Source organism: Ostreococcus tauri (assembly GCF_000214015.3).
Source record: "Ostreococcus tauri WGS project CAID00000000 data, contig chromosome 18, whole genome shotgun sequence".
Lineage (NCBI taxonomy): Eukaryota > Viridiplantae > Chlorophyta > Mamiellophyceae > Mamiellales > Bathycoccaceae > Ostreococcus > Ostreococcus tauri.
The window spans coordinates 122103-133103 of NC_014443.2; the positions used below are offsets into that span (position 1 = coordinate 122103).

An 11001-nucleotide genomic window follows, 5' to 3' on the forward strand; every position below is an offset into this window, starting at 1 on the left:
CGGCGAGAGGGGCGCCGCGTGAAACCCTGAAGCGGTCGGGGGATGGGTGGACGTTGAGGCGCGCGCGGGGGGGGGTTGGGCGGCGCGGCGCGGTGGACGGGCGCGGGGATTGATCGTCGGCCGTGTTCGAGGGGGTCCGGGGGGGGCGGGGGCGGGCGCGCGCATGGGGGTGGGTTCGCGATGACGTCGATGGGGATGTGAGGGTTTGGCTCTATCCGCGAGACGGGTCGCGGCGCGGGACGCGCTCGGTGCGGGATGCGGGGATGGGTTTACGTGAAGACGTGCGTGGACACGAGACTGACGATGCGCGACGCGTGTGCGCGTGATTGACAGGTCGAGGTTGAAAAGAAGGAGGCGGTGTGCTACGTGCGCGGCGTGCGCATGTCGGCGTCGAAGATTCGCAGAGTGTTGGATTGCATCCGCGGGAAGAGCTACGAGGAGTGCTTGATCATGCTCGAGTTCATGCCGTACCGATCGTGCGAACCGATCCTCAACGCGCTCTTCTCGTGCGCGGCCAACGCGAAGAACAACATGGGGATGAACAAGGCGAAGCTCTACGTCTCGGAGTGCTACGCCGACGGATCGGCGACGATGAAGCGTTTCACGCCGCGTTCGCAAGGTCGTCCGTTCTCTATCCGTAAGCGCACGGCGAGCATCACGCTCAAGATGGCCGAGCGCGAGGATTAAGCGCGCATCAACACGCGACGAAGAGACGCGTGGAACACATTCATTGTATTTGTCACGGCGCGGAGGCGGTTGACACTCGAGAGTGAGAGCACTAGGCCCATTTTAGCACAGAATCGCGAGGTAAAAAGACGACGATTGTAAGACTTCACACCTACCGAAGCCTTTGGTCATCATTCGATCGAACCGTCGACGCGACGAACGCGCGCGGACGCGTCGCGGGAAACAGAAGAGACATCTAAAATCACAGCGCTACTACATAAAACACACCCCCCTCGCGCGCGCCGCCCCCTCGCGCGCCGCACCCACCCCCCCCGCGCGTGTTCCATCCCCCACGCCCGCGGGTCTCGCGCACGTCGTCCCACGCGACGACGCACCGCCCAGCACGCGCGTCATCCCATCGCGCCTCATCGCGCCCCTTTCCCCGCGCGTCGATCGAGTTCGTCGTCCACCTCGTCCGTGCGAACCTTGCGCATGGTGTACGCGTACGTCCCGAGACAAAACGCGAGTAACCCACCCGCGATCGCGACGTTGGTCCCCCGTCGCTCGATGTGTCGCGCGCTCGGCGTCATGATGTGTCGACGCGCGGTGGTCGTCGCGGTGCGCGCGTGCTGCGCCGTCGCCGCATTCCTCGTCGCCCCGGCTCGCGCGATCGACGCGCGCGCGAACCGGGGCGACGAGGCGACGATGGAATTTTACCCGCGCGGTGCGCCGCGCGTGGATCGGGCGAAGCGGCGTCTTGGGAGGTGCGCGAGGCGACGCGCGCGTGATCGCGACGGGCCGGCGGCGCGAGGGCATTCGGTCCCGCACGGAAAACCTCGAGCGGCGTGACGACACGCACTGCCGCCCCAGTCAGACGACGTTTCGGCGTCCGTGGTGATTGGTTACGCATGAATGTCGCGCTCAGGCGCGATCGGATCGCTCGGGAAGAGGTGCACGCGGGGATGGATTGGTTTGACCCGCGAAGGGCTGGAGGCGCGGCGGGCGGCGGAGACGCGCGCGCGGGGGAACGGCCGCCGTCGTTGAAGAAGAAGGACGCTCGCGAGGAAGATCGAACGCTATTAACCCAGCTCGCTTTGAGCCTCGGCCTTGAAGAAAACTTGTTCCAAACTACACGACTTTTGTCTGAGCGACGTATTCGACGGCGGCGGCGGCGGCGGACGGGTGGAGAGAAATCTTTTTGCATCGCGCGTTACTGACGAATCTTTTGGTGTCTCCGCACTCATCGTAGATCGTCGTGGATGCGCGCACTGGGACGCGCGCGAGTGGACGAGGTGCGTCGATGGATCGTTCGTATGTTTTTCTCTTCTTCGCCGAAGGGCGAGTATCGAGTTCAAAGCGTTCGGAAATGAGGACTTCTCTTTCCCCAATTGATCGAAGATGAAAAGCATATAGAAGGCCGGTGCCACCGGCTATACTTGCCAGTATTATCTGATCCGTGCGCATTGGGCAATCGAACTCGTCGATCGATTTCTTTTATTTATTTTTTGTTTGGAACGCAACGAGGCGTGGATGTGATTCGCGACGAATGGAGATGAGGAAGTTGATGGTCCGTGTTTTCGATCGACCCAACTGTCATGAGGCGAAAAACATCGGGTGTGACAACCCGCTTCTGATCTGTTCGTGGGCGTTTCGAGCCCGCATCGTCGTCTTTGATGCGGTACTTTGCTTCGTTAAGTTGGGCATTTTACTCCGTCAGTGTGCTCTTGCCCCGTTCCCTTGAAGCTACATCGATAGGTCGGCCCGTTGAATCGAAGCTTCGGGTTCGGTCATGCAACTGGTCTCTCGCTATGTTTGCTCGCCGCTCACCGCGCGTGAATACACAGAGGCCAGACATCTCAAAGATGACTTTTTCAAGCGCCATTTCGTCGCGCGTCGCCGAGTGGTTTGCGGGCTGTTACTTCAGGCAGCCGAGGGCGACATTCCGTTCGTCTTCGGCGTTAATCAACCCGTACAGTAACGAGCTCGCATTCTGAGCGACCGCGGGAATGGGACTTACTACCCTGTGCCCCATGCAGTTTGCTCTGGAAACCGGGCTTATACTTCTCCACCTCTTTTTCTTCACATCTCTGAGCGCTTTGAGACTCACCGCGCGCTCTGGATTTCTCCCTCGCAGCGATATCCGCGTGTGATAACCTGTGGATTTAAACTCGTGTAAATTAGTAGAAACATTGATAGGTGCGTGGGAATCCCTTTGCATTTCTTTGGTTTTTGGACTGGCGAAGGAGGGGACGACGAATCGACGATTGCGATGATTAAAAATCTCGAGGCTGTTTGTTAGTAGGTTTCGGCCTGTGCGCTAAACACGATAACAAAAACGACTTCTCCTTTCTCTGAGCATTCGTCCTTCGTTCGGAAACTCGCGGCGGCGGAGCCGATGATGCAGCTTTTTTCTGTGCGGTGCAGTGCGTCGTCGGGGAATCTGGATTTCCAGACGAACCTTCCCCGCGAGCGGCGCATGAGAATGCGTTCTCGGCTTGGCACAAACCACGCGGTTACGCCGCTGTCTGAGGCTTACAACCGCAGCCACGCCTGTTTTTTTCTCTCGGATTCGCTCTTCGATCGGTTCGTCGCGTTCAGCGGTACTGACGGTGAAAAATCTGCGCGCAGCGTTACAAACAGCCTAGCGAACGAATATAAATCGACGAGCGAGCGAGCGATGAGCAAGGAAATGACGAAATACCATTGTTTCACGACGGTCTTCTGATGCTTCGGTTTTGATGACCTGTATGGTGCTAGTACTCCGATCCTTTCGTCGTTCGTGTGAGCTCGCGTCATTGTTGTACAAGACGTAGCAGCCTTACGGGCACATCAACGTCAACTCCGTCGGAAGCCCGGTGACGGGATTTTCTCCCTTTGCCACTTTGCACAGCCCCGTCAGAATATCCTGATACGCGACACAAAACAAATCGTCAGTCGTGTCGTCCTTCGCCTCGCGCTCGCTCGACGCGACGTCACGCCGCGAAGTAACTCACCTTGCGCACGATGACCTCGCTCCAATCGCTCCCTTCGATCTTCACATCGTCAAACTGCGCGGAGCTCACGATAGCCCCGCTCAGAATGGCATCCGTGAGATCCGCTTTCGACAGATTCGCCTGCCCGAGATTCGCGTTTTGCAGATTCGCCCCTCGAAACGTCGCACCCGTGAGATCCGCCCCGAAGAACGTGATCCCCTCCAGGTTCGCCCCGTCAAAGTTAGCTCGCTTCAGCGACCCTTTGGTGAAAAATGCCCCCGTCCCGGCCAACTTTTGCCCGTGATAATCTCGGTCGTCGCACGAGTTCGTCGCGCACTCGCTCGTTTGCGGAATCGCGAGCGCCGGGGACGCGTCCATCGTCATCGCCAGCGCGCTCGCGCACGCGACCGCGCACATGGTCGAGAACACTGACGCAGCGATTTCGCTGCGCGTCGAGCCCGTCTCGGAGACGTCGTCGCGCGCGTTCGAGAGAGATTTCCACGCGAACTCTTGTTTTCTGCCGATCTCTCGAGCGCTTCTCGCGCGCGCCACGCCGCCGCCGCGCTCGCCGCGCGCGGTGCGTCTCGTTCGAGCGCTCGAGATGGTTTTCGCGACGTGGTGGACGGTGGACATCGACGCGAGCGATGGGAGGCTGGGTGTGAGACGCCACTGGGGGGCGCGGGTGGCGTACGCGCGTCGGCGCGACGCGTCGCGCGCGGACGTTCGAAATCGATGCGTGCGCTCGGCCGATTGAAAAGCGATTGCGTGTTAATGAATGAAAATAATGTGAATGTCTAAGCGCGCGCACGGTGCGAGTAATGGCCGGCGATGACGACTCTGGATTAGAAGTAATAAGCGGCGCGCGATGGTTGAGGTCATCGCTTGCGGCGGATGCCGTGGATGATGCTCGCGTACAGGTCGAATTGGAAGGATGCCTGGGCGTCGTCGGCGAACGGATACGGCGCGCCGCATCTGTACGCGGCGACGAGTCCGGAGATAACGGCGATCTCGTGCGTATTCACCATGGTGTACGATCCGGCGTAGAGCGTGCGCTTTTTGTTCTGAACGAAGCGCCAGAACGGGACGGCGCGCGTGAAATGGCGCACGGTGTGCCCGAACTGACGCCACCACTTCACTAGGGCGATTTTCCCTGGGGCGATCTCATTCTTAGTCCATCGAGACTCGTCTCGAGCGGCGTTTAGGAAGATGGATTGGTACACCCGCGCGCCGTCCGGACCTCTGGCGAACGGTTGGTACGCCGTCAAATCGAAAGACATCTCGCACAGAGACGGATCGTCCTCATACGATTTGATGAAGTACATGTCGCGCTTTTCACCCTCGGCGACCTCGTAATGCTTCTTCATGTACTCCTCGTCCGTGTGTGTGACGGATACGTCGTCGAACCATGTGATGTTCTTAAAAATATGACGCTCCATCGCGGATGTTCCGGTGCCCGCGTCGAGCATCGCCTTCGCCTGCTCCGAGTTGCACGCGAAGATCACTCGATCGCACACGCGCGTTTCCGTCTCTCCAGTTGCGTTCTCGAACGAAACCTTCACGCACTTCTTCGTGCGCTCCACCTTGTGCACGCGCGCGCCGAGCGTCACCTTCCCGCCGCGCCTCACGATTTCATCGCCGATGGCTCCGTACATCTCGTCGAACCTCGGAAACGCAAACATCTCCGGCGCTTCCCGCATGAAACGCACCGGATCGTAATCATACAACCTCAAACGATCATCCGTAAACACTCGGGCCAAGACGACGCTGCACACGTCCCGAGTACAGTTCCCCGTGCCGAAGAAGAGCGCCGTCGTCGCGTACACCATGTAATCCCGAAACCGCTTCGAGTGCCCGTGCCACCTCAACGCCCGCTCCACGCTCACGAACGCGTACAGCGCCTCGAATCGCTTAATCTTCTTCAGCGTCTTCCCGAACCGCTCGATGTCCTCTCGCAGCTCCTCCAAAACGCTCGCGCGCGCGCCGTGGTTGCGCCACGCCGTCGCGCCCTTGCCAAAGCTCACGCGCACCTCCACCCGCGACCCCTCGTCCACGCCGCAGCTTCGCATGAGCGCCCGCGCGTTCGCGTACGACGTCGCCCCTCCCTGCACCCCATCGTTGATCGTCGTCGACCACGCGTCGAGCGTCGTCGTCGTCGCGACGCCACCGAGCGCGCGCTCGCGCTCGAGCACCTCCGCCTCGATTCCCGCCCGCGCGAGCGCGTACGCCGCCGCCGCGCCCGCGGCACCGCCGCCCACGATTATCACTCGCGTCGCGCGCGCGTCTTTACCCCCGAACATCCCGCGCGCGGACGTCCCGGCGAGGAATGCGGATGACGCGACGGACGTCGACGCGAAACGCCATCCGTCGCCGCGACGTCATCGCCCCCGCGCCCGCGTCTCCGCGCCCGCGACGCCGCGGAACGGCGGGCAAAAAATCTCCGACGCGCGCGCGCGCGCGCGCGCGTCCGATCGCTCGTCGCGCGCGCGCGGGGCGCTCGCGCGCGTCGCCTCGGGCGCCATGGCGGCGGACGACGCGACGGACGTCGTGGACGACGTCGCGCCCGAGGCGACGGCGCCGTCGACGGTCGACGCGCCCGAGCGCGCGCTGAATAAACTTCCACCGAGTAATCCGAACAAGAAGCGGAAGTGCGCGCTGACGTTCGCGTACGTCGGGGCGGGGTACGCCGGAATGCAGAGGAATCCGGGCGTGCGGACGATCGAGGGCGAGCTGGAGGGAGCGATCGCGCGCGCGGGAGGGATATCGGACGCGAACGCGGGTGATTTTGCAAAGGTGCAGTGGACGCGGGCGGCGAGGACGGATAAGGGGGTGAGCGCGGTCGGACAGGTCATCGCGCTGAAGATGGTGATGGAGCCGGATGGAATGTTGGCGCGGATAAACGAAGCGCTGCCGGAGCGATTCGAGGTTTTTGGAATCGATCGCGTCACGGGGGGGGTTTAATGCGAAGACGATGTGCGATCGAAGGAAGTACGAGTACGTGATACCGACGTGGGCGTTTGACCCGAATTTGTTCGTCGAGGGCGCGGAGAAGGAAAAGTTTACGTTTACGGAGGAGACGCGTCGTAGGGTGGAGAGGGTGCTGGGAAATTACTGTGGAACGCACAATTTTCACAATTACACCGTGAAGGTGAAGCCGACGGATGCGCAGGCGAAGCGATACATCTTGAGTTTTGAGTGCTCTCAGCCGTTTGAGGTGGATGGCGAGGAGTTTGTGCGATGCGAAGTCGTCGGACAGTCCTTCATGCTGCACCAAATTCGAAAGCTCATCGGGACGATGCTCGCGGTGATGCGTGGGACGCTCGATGAGGACGATCAAAAGTTTGCCATCTTGTCGCACCAGTTCGTGCCTACCCCGATGGCGCCCGAGCTCGGGTTGTTCCTGTGCGAGTGCATTTACAAGGCGTATAACGACAAATTTGGTTCGGTGCACGATAACTTTGAGCTAGAAAAGTATCGAGATAAGAGCGAGGCTTTCAAGCGTGCGCACGTGTATACGCACATCGCGCGTCAAGAGCGAGAGCAGTCGACCCTGCGCAACTGGATTAAGGATGTTTTGCACGACGGCTTGAGGGACTCGTTCGACGTGAGCATGGCGGCTTCGTTGCGCGCAGAGGAAAAGTTGGATCCAACTCGCGTCGGTCACAGGGCGCCGAAAGGAACGAAGCGAGGGGCAGAAGAAGAGCACGCCACACAAATGAGTGTAGATGCGTTCCAAGATGTACTCACGGTGGCGGCTGAGCGAGCTAAAAAACGCAAACTTGAGCGCCGTCAAGATGATTGGACGCCTCGAGCCGCCGCGCCGACGCCCTCAGAGAACAAACAGGCGCGCCCTTCCGCGCCAACCGAGACAGCGATTCCGGATGACGAACTGTCGGATTCAACGTAGCAAATGCTATTACAATTCTCTAAAGTCTATTCAATACCGCTGAAACGCCGCTCTTTGACGCTCCAGGCTCGTCGTCACTGTCCGACTCATTCTCAGATCCGAGCGTGGCTCCGTCGTCGCTTCCCAACAGCGAAGAGACCGCCTGTGGTCGTTGGGTGACATCATCTCGAAAATCGTAGAGATAATCGTTCAGCCTCGATGGTGTCGTTCGCTCGCCCGTGACGCCGAACCTGTACGCCTCCTCGCTCGAAGTATACGTTCCGCTTTGATCGTTGTACGCGGAATGATCGTCTTCGCTGGCGCTTCGCTCGTCGTCGTAAGATTCCACGGACCTCGACCCGGCAGAGCGTTCACTGTGCGCGAATTCACTCAAGACGTCGGCTGGCGTGTTCATTCCCGGATGATGACGCGCTCTCACGGTTCGCCGCTCGAAAGGGTAGGCCTCAAATTCCTCGTCTCCCGCCTCGAATTCCGAGTCATCGCTCTCCGTCGCCGACTGCGTTGCAGACGAGGCGCGTCTACCGAACCTATTCTCACCCACTCGTTTGCCGAAAATTGTGGCTATTGTAGAGGCTTCCACCGCGGGTTCTGGTGCGTCTTCCGGTTCGTCTTTCGGTTCCTCCTCTGGCTCCGGCTCGCGTTCCAGTGAAAAGTACGGGCTGACGCGCTCCTTTGATCGATAAGACGGCGCCGGCGAGAAGAAGTGTTCATCGTCTGAGACTTCAACATTCATCTCGATGACTTCTCGCTGATCACTTGACAGTTTGTTTCGGTTCGCGCGCACTTTGCCTTCTTTAGGGGACCCATCGCCAGACAGACTTGAACGCGAGTTTCTCCTAGACACTCGACGAATCAATTTGTTGAAAATCGATCCCGGCCTCTCGTCCTTGTCCATGTCACGCCCGCGTCCATGAAGTTTACCGCCTGGCTCACGAGCTTTTGTCACTTTCCTCTTGATCGACGTGCACAGCCTTCTAAGTTGAATAGTGTGCTTGATGATTTCAATGACCTCACTTGCGTCGTACACACCCTCTTGGTCCGCCGTGACACTGAACCGTTCAAGAATGATCGCCACGAACAAGTTACCGAGCAAAAATATCGACACCACGACAAAGCTGATGAAATAAGGAATGGCGATGTAATTATAGTCGCAATCGATGCTGGACTCGCTCATGAACGGCGGTTCATCGCGTAAGCATGCCTCCGTTTGATACAATTCGCCGAATGTACCGACCCAACCTCCAGTGTAGACTCCCATCAACGCCGCAAACGCAGTTGGGAAGCTCTCAAAGTTGAAATAATTTGATACCGTACCTCCCTCGTACGGCCCACGTTTATCGCCAAACAGAGAGACGCCCATGATTGCGTACGCAAAAATCGCCAACGCCGACAGCGCCGCTACGTTCGCCACAGCCGGAATACTCATTATGAACGTCGTGAACAGCGAACGCAAACCGGCGTGCGCATTCACTAGTTTGAGCAATCTCAACAGACGCACGAGCTTAAGATACGCCATGATACCGCCCACTTCAAAACTCTGTCCGATGATGTCGACCACGGATACCACGACGACGAAGGAATCCAGCCAGTTCCAGTACGTCAATAAATATCGCTTCTTACCCTGCGCCATGAGCAGTATCACCATTTCTAATACGTAGATGATAGTGAATGTGGTGTTCAGATAGTAGTGAATATTTATTTCTGCCTGAGACATGTTAGCCGTCTCCGCTAGCGCCGTCATGAGATTCGCTGTGACGACGCCGACGACGAAGAACGAGAATGTCTTGGCTTTGGCGACTGTATGCGCCGCCAAACGAGCTCGAGACCATAGGCCATTGCCAGGGGGCGGAACGATCTTCCGCCAAGCGCCTAAATCTGCTGCGGCTGCGCGCATCATCGCTTGTTGCCAGCGACGTTGCGCAGGAGTCGCGAAAGTGAGCTTGTCCTGAGACGCCATCTTGTTGAAATTGTCGACGAGGGCGGTCGCCAACAAATTCACCCAGAAAAAGTTGCCGATCAAGACGGTGATGACGAAATACGCAGCGGCCGATTGGTTATTATCTTGCTTGTAACCAGTTCCATAACCGGTGGAATCCATGGCGACCCACATGATTTCCTGCCAATCGTCGCCTGCGTGCAAGATGAACGTACTCAAAAGAGCCGCACCGAAGTTGTCAAAGTTGAACTTTGCGTTGCGCCACACACCTCCGGCGGCTTCGCACGCACCTCGCGTCGTGTAGCTCCTCGCATCTTCGACTGCTCGGCACGACCAGAATTCTCCCATGAAGAATTCCATCCCAAGAAGAGCGAAAATGGACATCGAGGCAAGTCCCAGCAAGCACACGTAACTCACCGCTGGGATGGATGAGATGACTGTGTTCACCACAAGACGAACACCTGGAAACCGTCTGACCGATCTTAAAGGTCGCAAAATACGTAAAATACGCAGAGTACGCACGGCACTACCGCCGCTGTCGCCGATGACTAAAGAAAACGCGGAACCCAAGACTACGACGGCATCGAGAATGTTAAACGAATTCTTCAAGTATGCCGTCGGACGCTTGTACAGACCGTAGGCGAAAATCTTCAGAGCGCACTCCATCGCGAAAACGGTCGTAAAACCTATATCGATATTTTCGTACACATTCGCCGTGGTAGAACCGGCGACGGGCCAGGTATTCGTCTCGGTCGCGAGCAGTACGCTACTTGTCATGATGAGTACGAGGATAGTGTTTTCAAACAAGTCGTGAGATACGAATCTGTGTACTCGGGACTTGCATCTCTCGATCTTGATCGTCTCGTCGTATTCAGGTATCATTTCACCATCCTTGGTGATTATGACTCCCGGGATCACGACGGCGGAAGGACCACGTTTCTTTCGAGAGCCTTGGTTACGGAGCCTTGCGGCCCACGGGCCGTGAAACTCTTCATCTTCGTCCATGCCGAACCGGGTCTCTTGTGCATCCGAATTTTCCTCGTAATACTGGTTCAACATCTTCGTCGAGATTTCCTCGTTCATCGACTTCGTCACACCGAAAGCCTTATCCTGGTACGATTGGTATTCAGATATTTTGGGCGTCATTCGCAGCTTTGCCTCCTCGAGAGCGGTTTCGCTGAGCTTGATGACATTCTTAAAATCGGTGCTAATGCCCTTTAAACCGATCGAGCTCAAGAAGAGTCGGACAGCGCCAACGTCTTCCATCGCTTCTTTTCTCTTCCGAGCAGCATTTACTTGCGCAATCTTTCCCGCATTATCTTTCAATTTCAGTCCTTCCGCCAAAGAGGTTGACGTGGAAACCTTGAGTGGTTCGTTCTTGAGTTTTCCGCCAAGCTCTTTCGGCACGACTGATGAAAAAGCCTTTCCTAGAAATTCATCTTCGGACATGGATTTGTTGCTCAGTGCCCCGGTGCTTTCGAGCGCAGTCAAGGCGAAGGTAAAATTTTGCACCTTGCGCTTCA

The 11001-nt window shown here is 58.0% G+C and overlaps 7 protein-coding genes across 7 annotated transcripts; 3 read left to right on the forward strand and 4 right to left on the reverse strand.

Annotated features, from left to right (window-relative positions):
- Window positions 1-381: 381 nt before the first annotated feature.
- Window positions 382-687, forward strand: OT_ostta18g00630 (Ribosomal protein L22,bacterial/chloroplast-type; the record flags this gene model as incomplete). Its single annotated transcript, XM_003084057.2, has 1 exon — window positions 382-687. The coding sequence occupies one exon, from the start codon at window positions 382-384 to the stop codon at window positions 685-687; it is 306 nt and encodes a 101-aa protein (XP_003084105.2).
- Window positions 688-1091: 404 nt separating this feature from the next.
- On the reverse strand, window positions 1092-1256 carry OT_ostta18g00640 (unnamed product; the record flags this gene model as incomplete). Its single annotated transcript, XM_022983012.1, has 1 exon — window positions 1092-1256. One exon carries the CDS (start codon window positions 1254-1256, stop codon window positions 1092-1094), a length of 165 nt encoding a protein of 54 aa, XP_022840530.1.
- A 115-nt stretch (window positions 1257-1371) lies between these two features.
- OT_ostta18g00650 (unnamed product) lies at window positions 1372-2842 on the forward strand (the record flags this gene model as incomplete). The annotated part of the gene is made up of 3 exons (XM_022983014.1): window positions 1372-1430; window positions 1916-1958; window positions 2801-2842. The coding sequence occupies 3 exons, from the start codon at window positions 1372-1374 to the stop codon at window positions 2840-2842; spliced, it is 144 nt and encodes a 47-aa protein (XP_022840531.1).
- A 642-nt stretch (window positions 2843-3484) lies between these two features.
- On the reverse strand, window positions 3485-4271 carry OT_ostta18g00660 (Pentapeptide repeat; the record flags this gene model as incomplete). Its single annotated transcript, XM_022983020.1, has 2 exons — window positions 3485-3571; window positions 3660-4271. The coding sequence occupies 2 exons, from the start codon at window positions 4269-4271 to the stop codon at window positions 3485-3487; spliced, it is 699 nt and encodes a 232-aa protein (XP_022840532.1).
- A 242-nt stretch (window positions 4272-4513) lies between these two features.
- On the reverse strand, window positions 4514-5935 carry OT_ostta18g00670 (unnamed product; the record flags this gene model as incomplete). The annotated part of the gene is made up of 1 exon (XM_022983025.1): window positions 4514-5935. The coding sequence occupies one exon, from the start codon at window positions 5933-5935 to the stop codon at window positions 4514-4516; it is 1422 nt and encodes a 473-aa protein (XP_022840533.1).
- A 220-nt stretch (window positions 5936-6155) lies between these two features.
- On the forward strand, window positions 6156-7542 carry OT_ostta18g00680 (Pseudouridine synthase I, TruA; the record flags this gene model as incomplete). Its single annotated transcript, XM_022983031.1, has 2 exons — window positions 6156-6550; window positions 6621-7542. 2 exons carry the CDS (start codon window positions 6156-6158, stop codon window positions 7540-7542), a joined length of 1317 nt encoding a protein of 438 aa, XP_022840534.1.
- Window positions 7543-7561: 19 nt separating this feature from the next.
- On the reverse strand, window positions 7562-11001 carry OT_ostta18g00690 (Voltage-dependent channel, four helix bundle domain; the record flags this gene model as incomplete). The annotated part of the gene is made up of 1 exon (XM_022983035.1): window positions 7562-11001. A coding segment is annotated over one exon (3440 nt), but the record flags the coding sequence as incomplete, so codon positions are not given.